General features: G+C 46.3%; 1 protein-coding gene across 1 annotated transcript; it reads left to right on the top strand.

Moving 5' to 3' along the window:
- The first annotated feature begins 403 nt into the window (after nt 1-403).
- LOC136610456 (olfactory receptor 11L1-like) lies at nt 404-1,351 on the top strand. Its single transcript, XM_066589683.1, has one exon. The coding sequence runs from the start codon at nt 404-406 to the stop codon at nt 1,349-1,351; it is 948 nt and encodes a 315-aa protein (XP_066445780.1).
- The last annotated feature ends 23,623 nt before the right edge of the window (nt 1,352-24,974 follow it).

Below are 24,974 nucleotides of genomic sequence, written 5' to 3'. Positions count from 1 at the left end.
GCTCAGTGGACTGATTTACGATGTATGTCTCCGCTCTATTTGTCTGTTGTTTTAAGTTTTGAGTGCAAAACATTCTCAAATTTCTGTGTGTGAACATTTATTTAGATCAATAGCAATTTGTTCTCCTCCCTCTGCATCTGTATGTCATAAGTGTGTGCCATCCAAACTAGTTTCATTCAACAGCCTGACGAAGGGGCGAGATATTCCTGAAAGCTCGCTGTAACATCATGTGTTTTTGTTTGCCATTAAAAGGTGTCACATCTACAAGATTACTTGGTTTCTCTCACTGAGAACAATCACACATTACTAAGGGAGGGTAACATCTGAACACTCCACCTCCTATTAGATATAACTCTAATTTCTTTCTTGCAGTTTACAACAATTTTGGAAATTCTTCTTGGATATGCAACATCACAATTTTTCTAAAGTGACGGAGATTTTGCTCTTGGGATTTCAAAATTTAAAAAGTTTTAATTATTGTTTTTTTTCCCTTTTGTTGACAATTTACTGTGTGACCGTATGTGGAAACCTCCTCATCATTCTTGTGGTGTCCTACAGCAGATCACTCCACTCTCCCATGTACTTCTTCCTCACACAGCTCTCCTTCTCTGATATTCTACTCTCCACGACCATTGTACCCAATATGCTTCAAGTTGTGTTGTATGAAGGAAGTTCTGTGTCCTTTATCGGCTGTTTGACTCAATATCATTTCTTTTCAGCCGCAGAGGCGTTGGAATGTCTTCTCCTGACGGTGATGTCCTATGACCGGTATCAGGCCATTTGTAACCCTCTACATTACACCTCAGTCATGACTCTTACATTTTGTCTAAGACTCGTTATCTTGTGCTGGGTGATGAATTTTAGTTCAGTGTTGTTAATTTTTTCAACAGTGAGTCGTTTGGATTTTTGTGGACCGAATGTCATTGACCATTTCTTCTGTGACTTGGAGCCTTTACTGGAGCTTTCCTGCTCGGACACTTTTATAATGAAGTTGGAGACTTCATTTCTGGTTATTGTTTTTGCAATCTGCCCGGTTACTATTATTATAGTTTCTTATGCCTACATTATCATCTCCGTACTGAAGATTCCCACTGTGTCTGGGAGAAGGAAGACCTTCTCCACCTGTAGTGCACATTTGTCTGTTGTATCTCTCTTTTATGGGTCAATTATAACCACATATGTATTTCCACGGCAGCAGAATGCAAAGACATTACTATCATTGTTCTACACTGTTATCACTCCGCTTCTTAACCCTATGATATACAGTCTAAGCAACACAGATATTAAGAAGGCTCTTAAGAAACTTTTTGATAATTTTTTTAGCAGTATTTCATATAACTGGCTTTTTTGACTTACTACTTAAAAACAAACACAGTGCCCATTGCCAGTGCTGTATTTGCCACTAAGTAATGGATGTCCAGTGCCTAAGGGATCTACTTAAAGTACTTATAGAGGAGTGGCCCTAGGAGCCTCTGGAAAGTTTTTTTCAACTTCTGGGGAGCAGATCATTGTCTTCCTCTAGACTGGACCAGCCAAGCAGTGTGGGTGGGAGGTGGGGGTTGTTGAGCTGGGAGCAATTCAAGAAGTTTGGAGGTGCTGTTAAATTTTTCTTCTGTCCCTGCTCCCACTATTGGGACCGAGCTAGTGCTACTGCACTGATTGGAGGAATGGCAGTCAATTTTCCATTCTACCAATCATAGGTACACATTCCAGTCACATGGAGCCTCTAATATCTACAGAGGAAGCATGTGACATAGGGCAAAGTCAGATTAGAGCTTGTGCACTGCCAGTATCAGAATACATAACTAACTTACCTGGCTAGTTTCTGAGTGCCGCTGCCTGACAGTTCTCCAACTCTGCTGTCAAATAAGGTTAGATCAATCATTGTTCAGTCCTTGCTTGTCTGCTAGTTGTTTTCCATCAGAGGGGGGGATCAACAGTGGTGCACAACACAGTAGGGATGAAATTTTAGGTGGTATTTTGCATTGGTTGCCTGGCTTGTGTATGCAGATATTAAAGTTGTACCAGAAAACACTTTTATCACCTATCCTTAGGATATATGATAAATGTCTGATTGATGGGGCTCCCACCACTGAGACCCGTATCTATCCCAAGAACAGGGGTCCTATTTCTCTTTTCCTCCCTCACTACTGGGTTACTGCATCCCCCAGCCGACAGTGAGGAGGAGACTGACGGTAGCGGAGGTCACTCATGCACAGTGGTGCTCCATTCATCTGCAATAGGACTGCAGGAATTAGCCAAGTGCTTTTATTAGACTATTTCTGTCAGCTCCATTGAAATGAATAGAGTGTCAGCCCCACATGCTCAACTGTCACTCTATTCAATCTAACATCGCTGCATGTGTGGGCAGCAAGCCTACAGTGACAGGAAAGGAGTACATGGGATCCCATTCTTAGGATTGGTGGTGGTCTCACTAGTGACACCCCCCTGATCAAAATGTATTACCTATCTGTCATATGGATAGGTGTAGTGGCCCTGAGTGGGCACTACAAAATGTAAATAATTGTGCGTTTATGTATTTTTGTATGTATGTATGTATTCATAATAATAGGATTTGTTGTTTGGACAACTACTCCGTTGCCCCATTGGCTGTCAGCTGCCCTGGTCCCCATTGGCCATTCTGCCAGATGGCAGCAGCTTTGGGCTTGGCTGGCTGACAGTCGGGTGACAAGGAGAAGAGGCTCGTGATTGGAGGAAAAAAGAGGGAAAGTCCTGCATGGGAAGGCAGTTAGGATTCAGTCAGGAAAAAACAATTGGAGTTGGAGATTTAGTTGGAGAGGAGTGAGAGGAAGAAGTAAGAGTAGGAGGGAGATATAGGAATAAATAGTGCTGTGAGAAGGAGAGGCGTAGTTTATCACCAGAAAGGATTATAATAGAAAGATATAGAAAAAAGATTGTATGAAGAAAAGAAAGATATAAGAAAGGGATTATATATAAAGAAAGATAGAGAAAGAAGATTATAGAAGAAAGATAGAAAAAGAGGAGAAAGAGACCGAATTTATTAAGGAAATTCTCCAATTATCAAACTCCACAGTGGTAATGTTTGGAAAGTGGATCGACTATTTCAGCGGCCACCCTTGGCGCTGGGGAAGGTGGCAGGGTAAAGCACTTATTTTTGTCACGGGCAGCTCTACCACCTTTTCCTTCAAGGCCCCAAAGCATAGGTAAACCAGCCGCTCACAGGTCCCATAAATAACACCTGTGTAGGAAACCGCTCAATACCTTATTGTCTTTGTGATGCCAGTGCCCCATTCCCATGTTGAGTGTAAATACCAAAGTCCACAGACAAAGGAAGAGCTTTTCCAAAACCGGAGGCACATGGTTTTTCTCTTTACTTATAAAACAAACTTTGCAGTTCCATTACACAGCATTAACAGTCTTAAGCAGAAATATGCAGACACTTATTCTAAGATTCTACCCTCAACAAGTTTGTATCCAGAAGTCACTCTTTTTCCTTTGATGCATCCGCAGTCTAAGTTATCTAAAGGATTCTTCTTGGAGTGCTCCAGTTGCAAAACTAGGTACACATCTCACTACAGTTCCTCTCTGAAATAACTCCGTACTCCCCAACTCCAGTTAAACAGTGTCACTCAAGTGCACTCATTAGTGAAGCAGACGTATGGAGGAACCATGTACACGCCACTGCCAACTCCGGGAAAATGGGATCTGCTCCCGAATCTCTCCCAAGCAAAAGCCTTCAAGTGATGCGGGAGGGTGGACAGGACATGGCATGGGTAAGCTCCAAGACTTCTGTCTCCTCACACGGCTCCTTTTCTCCATCTCATCTCCACGTTCCAACCACCTTCTTTTGTGTCTTTCTCCCACTGTCTAACTCTTCCTCCTAACACCTGACTCACATTATGTGCACAGACAGGAGGTTAGGAAGGACAATACACATAACCAGACTAGACTGATAAAACACCAGACATTAACCCTTTTGTGACCTGTCTGAGTCAATACACATCATACTTCACAATCCACAATGGTTAACATTGATATGAGACAAACATAAATACACCACAGCAACAAATACGAATACACTCTGACTCTGGACCATTACACATACATCTGAATAAGAAAACTGAGAAGAAACAATGAGTTGTATTGTTTCACCCGTTACCCCGACTCCTGGAGCTCCTTCTCACCTAAGACCACCAGCATTGCACCGAGTACTACACCGCCCTACAATAAACTACAATAGGGACTACAACAAACTTCGATTGTGACGAGACGAGAGTTAGAGTGTGACTATACTCAGCCTCCTCACATTCAGGTGCTATGGACTTGCGTCACAACAAATAAATGACCAGCATCATTATTACTCGATTACGAGGTTTTTTTTGCATTGCTGTCGCTGGCATTTGGGGAAAGCACTGATAGACAGCCCATGTGACCCATATCTGGCCTAGACTACAACTCGCATTGTCTGCACTCTATCTAGTGTGCTGCATAGGTGATAAAAGTGTTCCCTGATACAACTCGTCTAATGCAGTATTCACAGTGTCTTTGCACTGGTTCTTGGTACTGTTACAGTTTTTGATGTGACTCAATCAGAAACCACTGGGAATCATGCCATTTTTCATGATGCATTTTTGGGCTTTGCCTGCACCTGAACTGCACTGGAAGGGAAGGGATTAGTTATTTTTTATAGCAGCAACTTATTCCGCAGTGCTTTCAGGTAATCTACTGTGTACTCATTTTACCGACCTCGGTAGGATGGAAGGCTGAGTCAACCTTGAGCCGGCTACCGGAACCACACAGAGATTGAACACTCCGCCTTCAGGTCGTGAGCGAGAGCTTAGGACTGCATTCTGCTGTCTTAACACTCTATGCCCTAACTGTCTGAATACACCCTAAAGATAAACTATCAATGTGCTCAGCATAGAGGAAGGGGCAACATGCTGCTGCAAACTATAAAGTAGTACCTCGTGTCGAGGATAAAAACTGGAAAATTGTTATTAGAACTTCTGATAAAATGCATTTCTGGGCTCCACGCCACGTTTTATGACATCACATTCAGAAGGATGCCACTTATTTAAATTGTTTGCATGTGCAGTCAGTTTTATTATTGCATCTATGTAGTTAGTTTAGTTCTGTAATCGTAGCTGTGCAGTAAGCTCAATTTTGTTATCAAATCTGTGTAGCAAGCTCGGTTCTGTTATTGTATCTATGTAGTGATCTCATTTCTGTTATCGTATCTGTAGTAAGCTCAGTTTTAGTATTGTATCTACTTAGTATTCTCATTTCTGATACACTTTCTATGTTGTATGATTGGTTCTGGTATTGTAACTATGCAGTAGGCGTCATTCTGTTGCTGTATCCGTGTAGTAAGCTTTGTTCTAGTACTGTATCTACTCTATTTAGTTATCTTGGTTCTGATATCTATTGTAGTAAGCTCAGTTCTGCTACAGTATCTGTATAATAAGCTCAGTATTGTTTTTGTATCTTTGTATAAGCCAGGTTCCATTATAATAGAAGAGTTATTATTGTTATTATGTAGAATTCTATGCAGTAAGCTTAATCTTATTGCCTTATCTATGTAGTGAGCTTCGTTCTGGTATCAATTCAATGTATGAAGCTTGGTTATTGTACTGTACCTATGCAGTAAGCCTGGGTCTGTTATTGTATCTATGCAGTAAGCTTGGTACTAGTATGCTATCTGTGCAGTACGTTTGGCTTAACAAGGTTTGTCTGACAGCAATCTGAAGTATATGGGCAACAGATTTATTCTGACTCACCAATAGGGGACCTAAACACTGAAAGTGGCTAGGACAACATGACCTACTTGATGCCTCTGGTCCGTTCCCTTATAATTCTACCAGTAAAAGAAATTAGATGTAATGAACACAATGGAACAAAGGAGCCTATATAGAGTCACATAGTCACTGTGTCATTGTACCATATTCTCAATTAGTAGTACATTTTTTCCATATACCACCCCTTTTCATGGTGTTCTGGTTACCGTTTGTTGTGAAGGCATGCATTTTGTAAAATTGTTACAATAATTGTTGTAAATTTTTTATTGTGTCTCTAAATTATCCAAACTTTATATTTTCTTAAACTATAATGATTCCTAAGTAGAATGCAAGTTACGGAAATCAAGCAACATGGTTTACAAAAAAGTTACACAAGTTTTTCAATATCAACCTGTGCAATATAATAGTCCTTCTACCCCTGGGAACTATCTTTATAGTCTGACTAGTGTTTGTTTATTGGTTAATAAAGCTAATTAATTTGAATAACTGCATAGTTTGGCTTTCTGCTTAAGTCAAGTGAAGTAGCATGGTATGTAAGGCCGAAAAAGACATGTTTTCATCTAGATCAGCTGATTTGCAATCCCTACCCCCACAGTGTTGATCCAGAGGAAGGGGGGAAAAAGAATGAAGTAGAAGCCAATTTTACCCATTTAAGCAAAAAAAAAAGTCCATGTCTGGCAATCGTAATAATAACTGGATCAAGAGCCATTCTGAAAGAATTAGTGATTATACCATATAACACTGTGTCTCTCAAGAAAGCTGTTCAGGCCTCTCTTCTTCTCTTTTATCAAGTTTGCCATCCCCACGTCCTCAGGAGAGTTCCATAGTGCTCAGTACAATGTATTTAAAGAGCTATTCCAGGACTTAGACCCCTTGTACTATTAATGACCTGACCTCAGAATATGTCATCAATAGCTGATCCACAGGCAATCACCGAGCAGGACCCCTCGTGATCTGTTGATCTTAGCTTCTGCACTCATTGCAGATGAACCGTTCTTCCATATGTGCTCTTCTTAGTTTCAGTATAAATGGGCTATGTGGGTGATTCTTACCGCTAAGTGTCAATTAAATCTGACATCACTCATTGACAGTAAGCTATGAGGATCACCCACTTGACATATGCATAGCTTTGAGAATAGATATTAAGAAGAGCCTTTACAGGAAATCAGATGGGAGTAGAGGGAAAAGTTAGTTGAAATCAGGAGGACTGTGGCTACAAAGCTATACAGCCAGTCACACTAATGGGAGGATATGACAGGTCCTCTTTGATAAATTCAGATAACAGACCAGACCCCTAAATTCCCTTTACCCAAGATATTTCTTAAAAATTCATTAGATGTCAGACTAGACCCCTAAATCTTTGGTTAAGTAGACAGGCGCATGAGAATGGGGGTGCATGTAGAGACACCTAAGAGAATGATAAGGGTTGCTGATAGCTACAGCTCTTAACATACACAATAGTGTACCTGTATAAACATAATTACCCACTCTTGGGGAGGCATATATTTGTTGTAACTGCTAGACTCATTGCTGTTGCTTTTTCTGCCCTTGGACAGTGCCAGTGTCTATAGTAGGCCTTTCCACTGGCACTGCAACTGTCTAAATCAGGTGGTTAAGCAAGAGCAGCCTTTTCTGAATGGGGATGTTGCTTAAATGTCATTTAGGAAAGGAGGGGAGTGAGTCAGGACTGAAAAGATAGTGAACCTTGAGGTTTCACTGAGGAGGAAGAGTTGAGCAGCCGGAAGAATATGATGCTCCTACTCTTTACCAAGTGAATTCCGTACTGGCAACTCAAAACGTTCTGGAAAGAGCCAAGGCGCTGTGAACCACCGCCACTGAGTACTGGTCTCCAGCTTTGGGCTGGGTTTCAAGATTGCCAGTGGCTGCTGCCACTTCCTGTGGGAGGGGTGTGCTATATCCAGCCCCAAAAAGGAAAAAATAAGCGATAGGTTTGCCCAGAGTTTTCTGATCATGGCTGCTCGACCTAAATAGCATTCTCTGCCTGCTCTACTCTCATCCATATACTAGCACAGCATGCAGTCAGATAGTCAGTCTATAATGACAGAACCCTGTCTCTGCTAAATCAACCCCCTGGTTATTTTGGAGAGATGGAATTTTGAAGAAATATTCTATGCACAATTTATTTTGCCAGCCAGGGGTGGGATATATTAGGCAGCAGTAAATGGTCAATTTCTTGAAATTGATGTGTTGGAAGCAAGAAAAATGGACAAGTTTAAGTTTCTGGCCGAAAATGACAGATGCATAGACAACAGGGTCGGTGCATCTCCAAAATGACTGCTGGGGTACTCCCTGGATGTAGTGGTTAGTATCTATCAAAAGAGGTATAGGTAAGAGCAACCAGTGACCAGAGACAGGGCGATGGCCTTCCAAGGCTCATTAATATGTGTGGGCTGAAGGACACCCATTTAGTTGGATCCCACAGAAGAGCAACAGTAGAACAAATTACTGATAAAGTACCTGCCCTGCTGGTGATGATAGAAAGATGTCAGATCACACTGGACATCACAGCTCTCTGTGTATGAGGTGGCAGACAGTCAGAGAACTCATATAACCCCTGTCCACTACAAAAAGCACCTACATGGGCATCTGATTATCAGACCTGGACCATGAAGCAATTAAAGAAGGTGGCCTCATCTAATGAATTACACTCTACATTATGTGGACAGCCAGGTATGTCACTTATTTGGGACTAGAGATGGCACCAGGACATAAGATGGGAGAAAGCCATGTTACATGTGAATTTGCTTAAGATTTTGGAGTGAATTCACTGCAGCTTTCACCCCTTCATGTCAAGGGGGGAATCTGTTGCAGATTCAAAATCCACACTGCAGGTCAAATTAGGCTGCAGCTTTTAACATAGTATGTTAGGTTAAAAGAAGACAATGTCCATCCAGTTCCATCTGTTTCCACCCCTCTTGTCAATCCAGAGGGAGATAAAAAAAACAATGAGGTAGAAGCCAATTTAACCCATTGTGAGGGGTGGGGGTGGGTGGAATCCTTCCCGACTCCCTAATGGTAGTCAGAAAACTCCATGGATAAAAGTTCCTACCTATCAAAAACCCAGATCAACAACACCGCTGTCTCATTTTATATGTCAACTTATTATGTGTCACGGTGTCAAATGCTTTAGAAAAATCCAAATATAAAGGAGATCTAGGTCAAGCCTAGAGCTTGCTTCATCATGGAAGCTGTTCAAACTGGATTCAAATTATTGGTCTCTTATGAACCCATGCTGATGGGGACTTATATCGTTGTTTTTCCTGAGGTGTTCCAGAATGGCATCTCTCAGAAATTCCTCGAAACTGTTTCCAATAATTGGAGTGAGACTTACCAGTCTGTAGTTACCAGGCTCTCTTTTAGACCCCTTTTTGTATACTGGAACCATTGGCAATGCACCAATCCATTGGTACAACCCCGGTCTCAATAGAGTCTCCAAACATAAGAAATAGCGGTCTGTCTATCACATCACTTAATTTCACTTAATTCCCTTAGAACCCTTGGGTGTATTTCATTTGGGCCCAGCAATTTGCCAATTTTAATCTTTTTTAACCAACTCTGCACTTCTTCCTGTGTCAGGCAGGTGATATTTAGAGAGAGAGTGTGTGGGGGCTGTTCACGTGATCCCCTCGCATCTTGTGTGACATTTCTTTTTCCTTCATGAATACGCTTGATTCACCTTCCCCCTATAATCTTCTATAGTTTCTCCTGCATTATTTGTTAAAAAGCCACTGCTTTCAGGGCAAATCCATTTATCGTTTATACAATTGAAAAATAGTTTTGGGTTATTTTGGTCTTTTTTTCACTTATTGCCCCTCTTAGAGTTTTGTCGAGCCACGTTGGTTACCTTCTATTTGTAGTTCTTTTATTTTTGAACAGTATGAACTGCTTGCATGAGGTAATTAGGATGTTTTTAGACTCCTCCAATTTGTCACCTGTGCTCTTTTTTTTTTTAAGACATTGTCCTATTTAATTTTGCCAAGAGAAATACTGTCCTGTTTAAATTTTGCCTTACTAAAGTTCAGTTTGTATGTTTTTTTGTCGCTCCCTAAAAAGGCTTCCTATTAAAAGACAACTGGAGATTGAATATAATGCGGTCACTATTTCCCAAGTGTCCCTCCACCTGCACCCCCGTGAATCTCTCTGGTTTGTTAGTTAGTAAGAAGTTCAGTATTGTCCTCCCTCTAGTTGACTCCGGCACAAGTTGGGGAGGGTAGTTATATTTAATTATTCTCAAGAACTTTTCGCACTTGTGAAATTCGCACGTTTTGTCTCCCCACGTTAAAGTCCCCCATAATAATTACTTCATTATGGTTTGACACCTTTTCTATTTGTCTTAGTAATACATTTATTTATTTGCTTTCACAGCAGCTGATTGGCATTGATGGCTCAAGTTAAGCTTACAATCCATTAGTACCCCCAGGTCTTTTTCCATATCACTTTTCCCTAGCAGTACCCCATTTAGTGTATATTGGTGACATCTGTTTCTCCTGCCCATGTGCATAATGATGAGCGAACACCAAAATGCTCGGGTGCTCGCTGCTCAAGTCGAGCTTTCCGCGATGCTCGAGAGTTTCTTTTCGAGTAACAAACCCCATTGAGGTCAATGGGCGACTCGAGCATTTTTGTATATGACCGATGCTCGCTAAGGTTTTAATTTGTGCAAATCTGCAAAACCTACGAAAGTGATGAAAACGCCACAGAAATGGATAGGGCAGGCGAGGGGCAACATGCAGGGCTGCATCTCAGGTTCCCAGGTCTCACTATTAAGCCACAATAGCAGCAAGAGTCCCCCCCCCCCCCTCTAACAATTTTCTACTTTGGACAAACCCTCATTAGCAAGGCACACCTTAGCTAAGCATCCCACTAACTCCAACCAAGCACAATCACTGCCTGCGGGACACACTGCTGCCACTTCTCCTGGGTTACATGCTGCCCAACCCCCCCCCCCCCCCGCACGTCCGCAGCGCACACAAAAGTGCCCCTGTGCAGCCCTCAGCTGCCCTCATGCCACACGCTGGCCTCATAGCCACACCACCCTCATGTCTATTTATAAGTGCGTCTGCCATGAGGAGGAACTGGAGGCACACACTGCAGAGGGTTGGCAGGGCCAGGTAGCGACCCTCTTTGAAAGTGTGGGTGATAGCCCACAATGCTGTTGAGAATTGATAAGAGATTGACGTTCCATCTTCATTCCAATCCTTTGCCACCTCCGTCAGGAGCTGCAAACGTGGGCATAAAAGGGGAGTCTGCTGCCAGCCCAGCACTTCTACACATCTCCACAATGCAGCAATACTCGGTGTGGGAAGTATGTGAGCGGGCCCTGGGTCAGCCTTTGTCCCAGCAAACACCTTGTGTGGTCCAAGGTGCTGCGAGTGACATAGCAATGGGGACTCCATGTGTCCACACACTACTCATTCTGTTTGGGTGTCGGATACCTCATCGACAGCGCAAGGGGTAAACCATCTGCACTCTACACCCTACCCAAGTCTGTCAGTGTTTTGGGGACAGACAGGTACAACTCCACTATGGCAAGTCTGTGTGCACCTGCAGCATGGGTGGCTAGCTGGTTTACACAGACGGTACAGAAAGAAATCCCATTGCAGTGCCCCGAATAGCTGAGGTTACGTGAGAGAAAATAGATGTTGGCTGCGGCCCACACGCCATGCCCTAGACATTCTGTTTTTTTTCTTAAAGTGCCAGGCAGGTACAACTTCACTATGGTAAGTCTGTGTGCACCCGCAGCATGGGTGGCTAGCAGGTACACACAAATGGTACAGAAAGAAATCCCATTACAGTGCCCCGGATAGCTGAGGTTACGTGAGAGGAAATAGATGTTGGCTGCGGCCCACACGCCATGCCCTAGACATTCTGTTTTTTTTTAAAGTGCCAGGCAGGTACAATTCCGCTATGGTAAGTCTGTGTGCACCCGCAGCATGGGTGGCTAGCAGCTACACACAAACGGTACAGAAAGGTGGTACAATCGGCAACGTACTCCCTCACTATCTTTTTACAGCGCTCCCTTTGACTCAGTCTTGACTGGGGGGTGGTGAAACAGTTTTGCTGGGGAGCCATAAAGCTGGCAAAGCCCTTGGAGAGTGTTCCCCTGCCTGTGCTGCACATGTGGCCTGATCTCCGCTCCTCCCCTGCTACTTGGCCCTCGGAACTGCGCCTTCTGCCGCTAGCGCTGACAGATGGGAAGTTTGGCATCACTTTGTCCACGAGGGCCCTGTGGTATTGCATCACTCTCAAACCCCTTTCCTCTTCGGGAATGAGAGTGGAAAGGTTCTCCTTATACCGTGGGTCGAGAAGGGTGTACACCCAGTAATCCGTAGTGGCCAGAATGCATCTAACTCGAGGGTCACGAGAAAGGCAGCCTAACATGAAGTCAGCCATGTGTGCCAGGGTGCCAGTACGCAAGACATGGCTGTCCTCACTAGGAAGATCACTTTCAGGATCCTCCTCCTCCTCGTCCACAGGCCATACACGCTGAACAGATGGGAGGCAAGCAGCATGGGTACCCTCTGCACTTGGCCCAGCTGTCTCTTCCCCCTCCTCCTCGTGCTCCTCCCCCTCCTCCTCCAAAACTTGCTGAGATATAGACATGAGGGTGCTCTGACTATCAAGCGACATACTCTCTTCCCCCGTCTCCTGTTCCAACTGCAAAGCGCCAGCCTTTATGCTTTGCAGCAAACTTCTCAGCAGGCATAGCAGAGGCATGGTGACGCTAATGATTGCAGCATCGCCGCTCACCATCTGGGTAGACTCCTCAAAGTTTCCGAGGACGTGGCAGATATTTGCCATCCAGGCCCACTCCTCGGTAAAGAATTGGGGAGGCTCACACCCGCTACGCTGCTCATGTTGGAGTTGGTATTCCACTATAGCTCTACGCTGCTCATAGAGCCTGGCCAACATGTGGAGCGTAGAATTCCACCGTGTGGGCACGTCACACAGCAGCCGGTGCTCTGGCAGATTAAACTGATGTTGCCGGGTCCGCAGGGTGGCAGCGCCCGTGGTGGACTTGCGGAAATGTGCACAGATGCGGCGCACCTTGCCGAGCAGGTCTGACAAGTGTGGATAGTTTTTCAGAAACCGCTGAACCACAAGACTGAAGACATGGCCTAGGCATGGCATGTGTGTGAGGCTGCTGAGCTGCAGAGCCGCCACCAGGTTACGGCCGTTGTCACACACGACCATGCCTTGTTGGAGGCTTAGCGACAAAAGCCAGATGTCGGTCTGCTCAGTCAGACCTGCAACTGCTCGGGGGCCATGTGCCTCTTGTCACCTAGGCTGAGTAGTTTCAGCACGGCTTGCTGACGCTTGCTCACCGCTGTGCTGCCGCGCCACACCGACTGCTGGCAACGTGCTGCTCACAGAAGAGGTGGCATAGACCGCTGCAGACACCAGAACGGAGAAAGGACCCACAACTCTGGGTGTGGGTAGGACGTGTGCGGTCCCAGGCTCTGACTCGGTCCCAGCCTCCACCAAATTCTCCCAATATGCCGTCAGGGAGATATAGTGGCCATGCCCGCCAGTACTTGTCCTCGTGTCCGTGGTTAAGTGGACCTTGCCAGTAACCACATTGGTGAGGGCACGATTGATGTTGCGGGAGACGTGCTGGTGTAGGGCTAGGACGGCACACCGGGAAAAATAATGGCGCCTGGGGACCGAGTAGAGTGGGACCGCTGCTGCCATCATGTTTTTGAAAGCCTCCGTTTCCACAAGCCTGTACAGCAGTATCTCCAGGGTGATCAATTTGGCAATGTGCACGTTTAAAGCTTGAGCGTGCGGGTGTGTGGCAGCGTATTTGCGCTTGCGCTCCAAGGCTTGCGCTAGCGACAGCTGGATGCCGCGCTGAGAGAGATTGCTGGATGGGGCCGAGGACAGCGGAGGTGAGGGTGTAGGTGCAGGCTGGGAGGCGCTCGTGCCTGTGTCCTGAGAGGGGCGTTGGATCTGAGTGGCAGGTTGGGGCACAGGGGGAGAGGCAGTGGTGCGACCCGGAGGTGGTGAACGGCCTTCGGCCCACCTTGTGGGGTGCTTGGCCATCATATGCCTGCGCATGCTGGTGGTGGGGAGGCTGGTAGTGGTGGCTCCCCGGCTGATCTTGGCATGACACAGGTTGCACACCACTGTTCGTCGGTCGTCCGCGCTCTCACTGGAAAACATCCACACCTTTGAAGACCTAGGCCTCTGCAGGGGGTGCTTTGGGAAACAGTTGGGGGAGTCTTCGCTCTGGCCCTGCCTCTACCCCTGGCCACCCCACTGCCTCTTCCAACCTGTCCTGCTGCTGCACTTCCCTTCCCCTCTGTAGACCTCTCCTCAGTTGGCTTAGCGAACCAGGTGGGGTCAGTCACCTCATCGTCCAGTGGCTCTTCCTCTGAATCCTCTGTGCGCTCCTCCTTCAGACTTACTTCTCTTACTATTGCCTCACTGATAGACAACTGTGTCTCATCATCATTGACCTCCTCACCCACTGAAAGCTCTTGAGACAGTTGCCGGAAGTCCCCAGCCTCATCACCCGGACCCCGGGAACTTTCCAAAGGTTGGGCATCGGTCACGACAACCTCGTCAGGTGGGAGAGGAACCATTTTTTCCCAATCAAGGCAGGGGCCTAAGAACAGTTCCTGGGAGTCTGCCTGCTCATCAGAATGTGTCATTTTCATGGAGTGAAGAGGCTGGGAGGAAGGAGGAGCAGCAGCGAGAGGATTCAGAGTTGCAGCAGTGGACGGCGTAGAAGACTGGGTGGTCGATACATTGCTGGATGCATTTTCTGCCATCCACGACAGGACCTGCTCACACTGCTCATTTTGTAATAAAGGTCTATCACGTGGACCCAAAAATTGTAATATGAAGCTGGGGACCCCAGAAACTTGCCTCTCTCCTAATCCCACATCAGCCCGCTGCGATTCACCTGGACCAGGAACTCCTTCTGTGCCCACACCCTCACTTGAACCTCCGCGTCCTCACCCGCATCCATGGCCACGTCCTCTAGGCCTACCCCTACCTCTCAGCATGGTGTATTACCAATAGAGCAGACACAGAGCGGTCTGAATAATTATGCAATTATTGGCCTGCACTTGGAGGGTCACAGTGGTTATGTAACGCAAACTGTAGTCCGAAAAAATAATACGCTGTGCTGCGGAAAGGCCTCGCTGGCTAATAGTGAGCCACTACAACAGTAATGCACACGCTCACAGGTAGCCCTAAGGAGGTTTTTTCAGGTTTTTTTTTTAATACAGCCGTCTAGATAACATGTATATGTCTTTCCCTCTATCAGCGGCTGTGGGCGTATGCTGTGTGTGAGGTGGACGGGATGCACAGAGCCGTGTAAAAAATTAGGCAATTATTGGCCTGCACTTGAAGGGTCACAGCGGTTATGTAACTCGCACTGTGGGCCGAAAAAATAATACGCTGGGCTGCTGAAAGGCCTAGCTGGCTAATAGTGAGCCACTACAACAGTAATGCACACGGTCAGAGGTAGCCCTAAGGAGGAGCTTTTTGGGGGGTACTTGTTGACAGGATTATACACTACCACTGTCCCTGCCTCACCAGTACTGCCCCTATACTCTGTATAATTGGCTGCAGACTGACAACGCAATAGTCTGCATAGCCCAAGATGAAAGCAAAAACAATGTGCAAAACTGCTCCCAGCAGCCACAACAGTAATGCACACGGTCAGATGTGGCCCTAATAAGGACTGTTGGGGTTCTTGAAGACGCTAACACTCTCCCTATAGCAGCAGCAGCACTCTCCCTAATCTCTGCCAGCCTGTGTCTGAGGCGAGCAGCGGGTGGGACTGCTTTATATACTCGGCGGTCACTTGATCTCCCCAGCCACTCACTGCAGGGAGGTGGGATAGGGCTGGCACAAGAGGAAGTTGTAATGCCTTCCCTGCATGTCTATTGGCCAGAAAATGGCGCAAAACATGCAGGGAAGGAAACGGAATTGACTTGAGTAACGCGTGGTGCTCGTCTCGAGCATCTTGAGTACCCTAATACTCGAGCGAGCATCAAGCTTGGACAAGTACGTTCGCTCATCTCTAACATTTATCAATATTAAACTTTATTTGTCACTTTTCTACCTAAGCCCCCAGCTTATCTCGGTCCGTTTGTAGCCGTACATTGTCCTCCTTTGTATTTATTATCTTGTATAATTTTGTATCATCTGCAAATATCAATATTTTACTGTACAGCCCCTCTATCAGGTCACTGATAAATATATTGAACAGAATGGGGCCCAATACTGAACCCTGTAACACCCCACCCCCACAATGATGGCCCAATCAGAGGACAAACCATTTATTACCACCCTCTGCTTTCTTTCTCTGAGACAGTTCTTTACCCAGATACACATGTTTTTGCCCAGACCGAGCTGCCACATTTTATATATCAACATATTATGTGTCAAATGCTTTAGAGAAATCTAGATATACAAGATTAATAGACTCTCCTCGGTCCAGCCTAGAACTTCATTGTATAAGCTGATCAAATTGGTCAGACATGGTCTACCCCTCATGAACCCGTGTTGATGAAGAGTTATTTTGTTGTTCTCCTTGAGGTATACTAGGATAGCATCTATCGGAAACCCCTTGAATATTTTTCCAATTATTGAAGTGAGACTTACTGGCCTGTGGTTACCAGGCTCTCTTTTAGACCCCTTTTTGTATGTTGGAACCACATTGGCAATGTGCCAATCCAGTGGTACAACCCCTGTCTCAAGAGTGTCCATAAATATATGAAATAGGGGTCTAGCTATCACATTACCTAGCTCCCTTAGAACCCTTGGGAGTATTCCATCTGGCCCCGCAATTTATTGATTTTAATCCTGCACTTTCTCCTGAGTTAGGCAGGTGATATTTAGCAGGGGGTTCATTTTATTTCCCTGCATCTCCTGGGACATTTCCTTTTCATTCATGAATACATTTGAGAAAAATCTATTTAAGGCCGCCTGCAGATGAGCAGGTCAGATCCGGCGGCGAGGATTCTCGCTGCGGGACCCGAGCGCCTGCAGGGACAAGCGCGTACTCACCCGCGCCCGGCGGCCCCGGCTCTTTCATGTGCCGGCTGCCGGGCTGCCGGCGCATGCGCAGACCGGAGCCAGCGGCCGGGCCACGGTTTGTTTGCAGTCTGCATAGGATTGCGTTTGTTAACGCAATCCTATGCAGGCTTTGAGCGGCGGAAATCCCACGTGAAATCCCGCAGCAGGATTTCCGCCTGTGTGCAAGCGGCCTAATAGATTTTCCTTTCCCCCATTGTCTTCTGTTTTCTCCTGCATTGTTTGTTAAAAGGACATTGCCTCCTTTTGATCTTTTCTTTACATGATTTCAGAGATTCCACATTTTTGTCTCCTACACCTATATCTTCTCGTAGTCTCGGCATTAAGTATGATTTAACATACAGCTACACCCCATCACCCTTTCTGGTTCCCACGGTCTCTTCTGACGAAATTGCAACCCTGCAAATTTACTGCCCAATCACACTTATCATCAAGATATGTTTTCATTATTTCTACTATATTGTAGTTTTCTTCAGACATTCTCGCTTCAAGCTCACCCACTTTACTTATCAGACTTCTTGCACTTGTTACCATACAGTTTATATGGTTGTGGTTATTATTTGTATTCATTATGCTACTTATGGTCCTATTAGCTGTTCTATCAGTTCTAACTGTATTAACCTCTCCCCTCACTCGACCCCCATTCCCATTACTTGGTCCCAGCTCACTGTCTGCATTGTCTTCCCTCCTATCTTTCTGGTCTCTCCCCAGTCCCTAGTTTAAATACTCCTGCAACCTTCCAGGCATTTTCTTCCCCAGCACAACTGCACCCTCCCCTTTCACATCCAGTCCGTCCCTACTGTAGATCCTGTAGCCGACAGCAAAGTCAGCCCAATTGTCCAGAAACCCAAACCCCTCTTGCTTACACCAACTCTGGAGGCACTTGTTTACCTCCCTAATGCCTTTCTGGTGTGGCTTATGAAAACTACCTTGGAGGTCCTCGCCCTAAGCTTAGATCCCAGGTCCCTGAAATCATTTTTTAAGGGTCCTCCATCTCCATCAACCTCTGCCTTACTTTGCTGTACAGTATGTGAATATACCTGAAGACTGTTGGAGTAGCACTGATATTCTGTCCCTATCCAGTACTTAGTCCAATGTCCACTCTGTGTACATCAGATGACCTCCAGTGGAAACACAACTCTCCATCCCAACAGTGCAGCCTTTTGTCTCCTTCTCATCTGATGTCATCTTGAATTTTACATTTCTCCCTGCTTTCTCCTCCTCTGTGCTATCAATCCCATGAAGCCTCAGCGCAGCATCATATGATCAGCAGAAGCTAGTATAACCTCAGCCTAGAGGAGGGAAAGCGTGATTGTCCTCCCCTCTACATTTTCCTATATAAGTTGAAGGACCATAAATATTCAAATGTGTCCACCCTTGGCGTTTCTCCAATTTATTTAAGGACTGCAGTTTCTCATTAAATCAATTTAATACATGTGACATGCTAACTAGTTGAATTTTGCAACTCACATTGCAACAACTACGTGTCCACAATATACACATATCAGGAAGAGATCTGTAACAGACCATCATGAAACAATGTTGGTTATTTTTAAGTTAGTTATTAGAGATGAGCGAACGTACTCGTCTGAGCTTGATGCTCGTTCGAGCCTTAGGGCGAGCACCCACTGGCGTTTTTTTACCTGCGTTTTGCGTTTTGCGTTTTTCCTGCACAGGCATAGAGATAACATGTGTTCCTGTCCACTGGCGTTTTTTTTGCGTTGCGTTTGCGTTTTTAACATAGGAACTGTCAGTTGCATATGTGTCCTTATTTTTCTCCTAATGCACCCATGAAAGTCAATGGAAATTAATGGAAAAGCCGCGAAAACGCCGTGAAAAACGCGCGGAAAAATCGCGGGAAACGCGGCAAAAACGCTGCGTTTTTTCCCGCGGAAAACGCAAATGCCAGTGGGTGGGCGCCCTTAGGGTGCTTGAGATGCTCGTTACTCGAGACGAGCACCACGCGGTACTCGAGTCAATTTCATTTCCTTCCCTGCATGTTTAGTGCCATTTTCTAGCCAATAGACATGCAGGGAAGGCATTACCACTTCCTCCTGCGATGTGCCAGCCCTATCCCACCCCCCTGCAGTGAGTGGCTGGTGAGATCAAGTGACCTCCGAGTACTTAAAGCGGTCCCGCCCGTGGCTCGCCTCAGACACACACTCGGAGAGTATAGGGAAAGTGCTGCTGCTTATTCAAGGATAGTGTTAGTGTAGGATCCTGTCCTCAAGAACCCCAATGGTCCTTCTTAGGGCCACATCTGACCGTGTGCATTACTGTTGTGGCTGCTGGGAGCAGTTTTGCACACAATGTTTTTTTTCATCTCGGGCTGTGCAGGCCATTACATCTATAGCGTTCTCAGTCTGCAGTCAATTATACAGAGTATAGGGAAAGTGCTGCTGAGATAGGGAGAGTGGTAGTGTAGGATCCTGTCTACAAGAACCCCAACGGTCCTTCTTAGGTCTACCTCTGACCCAGTGCATTTTACTGGGTGGCTGCTGGGAGTTGTAGTGCTTCACTATTACGCAGCTAGGCCTCTTTGCAGCCTTCCGTATAATTTTTTTCTGGCTGCAGTTTGCATTACAATACCGCTGTCAGAGTGAAAGCGTACGCAAATCATTCCATAACTATTTACACCGGTCTGTGTCTGCAGTGAATTATACGCACAGCGTACGGCCATCACAACCACTTTTAGAGGGAAAGTGATATACACAGTATACAGCCTGTATTCTTTTTCACAAAGAAAAAAAAAAACTCCGTTGGGCTGCATCTCAGCGTCTGCATTTTACTGGGTGCCTGCTGGGAGTTGCAGTGCTTCAGTATTTCACAGCTAGGCATGTTTGCAGCCTTCCATATAATTTTTTTCTGTCTGGAGTTTGCGTTACAATACCGCTGTCAGCGTGAAAGTGTACGCAAATAATTCCATAATTATTTACACCGGTCTGTGTCTGCAGTGAATTATACGCACAGCCCAGGGCCAACACAGCCACTTTTAGAGGGAAAGTGATATAGACAGTATACAGCCTGTATTCTTTTTCAAACAAAAAAAAACAGCTCCTTCGTTGGGCTGCATCTCACCATCTGCATTTTGCTGGGTGGCTGCTGGGAGTTGTAGTGCTTCAGTATTTCACAGCTAGGCCTGTTTGCAGCCTTCTGTATAATTTTTTTTATGTCTGGAGTTTGCGTTACAATACCGCTCTCAGTGTGAAAACATACACAAATAATTCCATAATTATTTATACCGTTCTCTGTCTGCAGTGAATTAGACCGCGGTCTCACCGGTAAACAGTAATGTAATATTACCAGGGCCACTGCAAAGTATTTCAGCTCAGCTGCTGTGCAGAGCGTCTCACAATACCATTTCCTTGGTAGGGTTGAGATCGCCGCAGTTACCAGCACTATCCACTGGCTTTAGAGTCTTCTTCCACTCCCCACAGTCTCTATAATCTACAAGTCCCTGCGAGCAGTAAATTACCCCAAGGTATCAGCGCGAGACAGCGGGTTAATTTTCCTAGTCACAACATAGAGTCTCCGCTATTTACAAGTCTCCGTGTGCGGTGAATTAAGGCTCAGATGTCAGTGTTGTACAGTGGAGTAATTTATTTGGCCCCTGCTCTATTCGTAATCTGCCATGATGAGGGGTAGGGGTAGAGGTCGAGGACGTGGATGCGGACGAGGACGCGGAGGTCCAAGTGAGGGTGTGGGCACAGGCCGAGTTTCTGGTCCAGGTGAATCACAGCCGGCTGCTGCGGGATTAGAAGAGAGGCAAGTTTCTGGGGTCCCCAGCTTCATATCACAATTTATGGGTCTATGTGGTAGACCTTTATTACAAACAGAGCAGTGTGAGCAGGTCCTGTCGTGGATGGCAGAAAATGCATCCAGCAATGTATCGACCACCCAGTCTTCTACGCAGTCCACTGCTGCAACTCTGAATCCTCTGGCTGCTGCTCCTCCTTCCTCCCAGCCTCCTCACTCCATGAAAATGACATATTCTGATGAGCAGGCAGACTCCCAGGAACTGTTCTCGGGCCCCTGCCTTAAGTGGGAAAAAATGGTTCCTCTCCCACCTGAGGAGTTTGTCGTGACCGATGCCCAGCCTTTGGAAAGTTCTCGGGGTCCGGGTGATGAGGCTGGGGACTTCCGGCAACTGTCTCAAGAGCTTTCAGTGGGTGAGGAGGAGGAGGATGATGAGACACAGTTGTCTATCAGTGAGGTAGTAGTAAGGGCAGTAAGTCTAAGAGAGGAGCGCACCGACCCCACCTGGTTTGCTAAGCCTACTGAGGACAGGTCTTCAGAGGGGGAGGCAAGTGCAGAAGCAGGACAGGTTGGAAGAGGCAGTGGGGTGGCCAGGGGTGTAGTGTTGGTACACTAATTTTTCTGGCCCTCGCCTATACTCTTATCCAACTATTTTTTCCGGCCTTCGCCTACACTCATGGTAATGAGTGTACCCCCAATGTTTCAGGGGTTGGCTTATACTCTTGATACAGAAATTTTACTGGGGTCTGCCTGCCTATACTTCTGCCTCATTAATGTTACAGGGGACTGCCTATACTTCTGCTACATAAATGTTACAGGGGTCTGCCTATACTTCTAGTACAGAAATGGTACTGGGGTCTGCCTATACTGCTGCTACATAAATGTTACAGGGGTCTGCCTATACAGCTGCTACATAAATGTTACAGGGGTCTGCGTATACTTTAGCTACAAAAATGTTACTGGGGTCTGCCTATAATTCTACTACAGAAATGGTGCTGGGGGCTGCCTATACTGCTGCTACAGAAATGTTACTGGGGTTTGCCTATACTGATGCTTCATAAATGTTACAGGGGTCTGCCTATACTTTTACTACAGAAATGTTACTGGGGTCTGCCTATACTCCTGCTACAGAAATGTTACAGGGCTCTGCCTAAACTTCTGCTACAGAAATGTTACAGGGGTCTGCCTATACTTCTGCTACAGAAATGTTACAGGGGTCTGCATATACTTCTGCTACAGAAATGGTTCTGGGGTCTGCCTATACTACTGCTACTGAAATGTTACTGGGGTCTGCTTATACCTTTTCTACTGGAATGTTACAGTGGTCTCTTTATACTATGGGTGCACACAGACTTCTCATTGCGTTGTTTTACCTATCTGGCCCAAAAACACTCACTGACTAGGGCATTAATTGTCGGCCAATTCCATTATGTATTTCCTCTCGCGTTACCCCAGTTATCCGGGGCACTGCTTTGGGCCAAACAAGAGGAGCGAAACTGCACTTGTGAGATGTTCACAGCTGCACTAGCATTGGAGTCCGCTCTATGCCCGCGATTGCTGAGAATTTGTGCAGAGGCCTATGTCCTCGGCGCAGTGAAAGTCTGCCATGTTTGGGCACTCTGATTTCTTCATAGTTCATTTCTTGGGTTGCCTTCGACCCACCTATGCTGTGGGTGCACACAGACTTCCCATAGCGGTGATTTACCTGTCTGGCACAAAGTCACTGACTGACTTGGGTAGGGTGCAGAGTGCAGATGGCTTTCCCCTTGCCGTGTCCATTGAGCTATCCGACACGAACACAGAATGAATACCTTGAAGAGACCCGGATTGCCCATTGTTATGTAACTTGCGGCACCTTGGGTCACACAGTGTGTTTGCTGGGACCGAGCCTAGCCAAGGGCCCGCTCACATCCTTTCAGCACAGGCTACAGCGGGTCCTGGTCATGGTTTCTTGGCCTTGTAAGGCCACCTCCTCCTCCTCCTCCTTGGGGTCAGGGGATCAGCACTGGGCATCATGTATTTGCTCTCGTGTTACCACAGTTATCTGAGACACTGGTTCGTGCCAAACAAAAGGAGCGTTACTGCATTAATGAGACGTTCACAGCTGCACTAGCATCGGAGTCCGCTTCATGCCTGCGATTGCTGAGGGTGTGGGTTGAGGCCTACGTCCCGTGGGGGAACAGCAACTGCGCCAGGTTGGGCCTATGGAACTTTTTCCTGGCTAATCCAGTCTTTGGAGCGGTGAACGAAAACGTAACTGATTTAATGAGACCTTCACAGGTGTACTAGCATCGAAGTCCGCTTCATGCCCGCGATTGCTGAGGGTGTGGGCTGAGGCCTATGTCCTCGGCGCAGTGAAAGTCTGCCATGTTTGGGCACTCAGATTTTTTCATGGTTCATGTCTTGGGTTGCCTAGGACCCACCTATGCTGTGGGTGCACACAGACTTCCCATAGCGGTGTTTGACCTGTCTGGCAAAGGACACTGACTTGGGTAGGTGACAGAGTGCAGATGGCTTTCCCCTTGCGGTGACAATTGAGCTATCCGACACCAACACAGAATGAATAGTGTGTGGGCACATGGACTCCCCATTGCTATGTAACTCGTGGCACCTTGGGTCACACACGATGGAGGCTGGGAATGAGCTTGACCCTGGGCCCGCTCACGTGCTTCCCACACTGAGTATTGCTGCATTGTGGAGATGTGTAGAAGTGCTGGCACCTGAGTCCCCTTTATGCCCACGTTTGCAGCTCCTGACGGAGGTGGCAAAGGATTGGAATGAAGATCGAACGTCAATTTCTCATCAATTCTCAACAGCATTGTGGGCTATCGCCCCTCCCCCCCCCTTTCACATCGCTGCCTGGCCCTGCCAACCCTCTGCAGTGGGTGCCTCCAGTTCCTCCTCATTGCAGACACACTTAGAAATAGACATGAGGGTGATGTAGCTATGAAGCGAGTGTGTGGCATGAGAGTAGCTGAAGGCTGCGCAGGGAAACTTTTGTGTGCGTTGTGGATGCAGGGTCGTGCGGGGGGTTGGGCAGCATGTAACCCAGGAGAAGAGGCAGCGGTGTGACCCGCAGGCAGTGATTGTGCTTGGTTGCAGGTAGTGTGGTGCTTAGCTAAGCTGTGCCTTGCTATTGAGGGTTTGTCCGAAGTAAAAATTGTTAGGGGGAGGGACAGACTATTGCCCCTGTTGTGGCTTAATAGTGGGACCTGGGAGCCTGAGATGGAACCCTGCATGCTGCCCCTGCCCTGCCCTATCCGTTTCTGTGGTGTTTCCATGGCTTTCTGATGTTTTCCAGAGTTTCACAAGTGAAGACCTATCCGGAGCATCGGTCATATACAAAAATGCTCGAGTCACCCATTGACTTCAATGGGGTTCGATACTCGAAACGAGCTCTCGAGCATCGCTAAAAGTTCGACTCGAGCAACAAGCACCCAAGCATTTTGGTGATCGCTCATCTCTATTAGTTATCTTGTGACATACATATCTGACCATAACCAAATTGAAGATAAGGTAAGCTTGGACATATCTGTAGAACCAGGGAGGGTAAAATGTCATCTTCATTACAATTGTGAGTTTCATCAGCAACAGTTAGGTGATAGTAGTTTGTGCTCCTCCATATGATTAACCTGCGTGGTCAGCGGGATTAGATGTATAGCTGGGTGTCGTCGGCGTAGAGGTGGTATTGGATGCCAAATCTCCTGATATATGTGTTCCTCTCATGGCGGCTTCCAAAAGGCATTTTCTCGCAGGATAATGCTCGGTCTCAAACACAAGGGCGTCACAGGAATGCCCCCACAGCATTGTCACACTTCTGTGGCTGCCTGGTCGCCAGATTTATCACCAATAGATCATGTTTGGGATCATCTGGGATGCCAATTTCGACTCATTGAGGTCTGTGTATACATGGATTGAGTAGACATAATCAATACATTAATGTTTTTGCTTTCTCTAATGGATGCCCGGTTGTCTCTGGTCTCTTATGACAAATATTCTTGCTTATAGCTATTTTGATGTCTTTATTCCGTAAGCTGTAGATAATGGGGTTACACAGCGGAGTAACAATGGTGTTAAGTAGTGATAATATTCTATTCAGATTTAAGGAGTACCCTCTTGATGGCGCCACATAAAGAGTAATGAGTGTCCCGTAATAAGTAGACACAACAATAAGGTGGGAACTACAATTTGAGAAGACCTTCTGTCTAGCACTGGTGGAAGAGATCCGTAGGATGGATGTGAAGATGCAGATGTAAGTCCACATGACAAATAGCAACTGAGCAAAGCCAATTGTGATGGCTGTAATGGACACCTGGACTTCTACACTTTTTGTATCCGAGCAGGCAAGCTGAAGAACAGGAGCAAGAT

Source organism: Eleutherodactylus coqui, chromosome 2, assembly GCF_035609145.1.
Source record: "Eleutherodactylus coqui strain aEleCoq1 chromosome 2, aEleCoq1.hap1, whole genome shotgun sequence".
Lineage (NCBI taxonomy): Eukaryota > Metazoa > Chordata > Amphibia > Anura > Eleutherodactylidae > Eleutherodactylus > Eleutherodactylus coqui.
Note: the sequence above shows the minus strand (reverse complement) of the source record. Positions and strands in the feature narration are given on the sequence as shown.

Bases quoted from the DNA above. Each gene is read 5' to 3' on its own strand.
- LOC136610456 (XM_066589683.1), top strand. From the start codon at position 404: ATGCAACATCACAATTTTTCTAAAGTGACGGAGATTTTGCTCTTGGGA.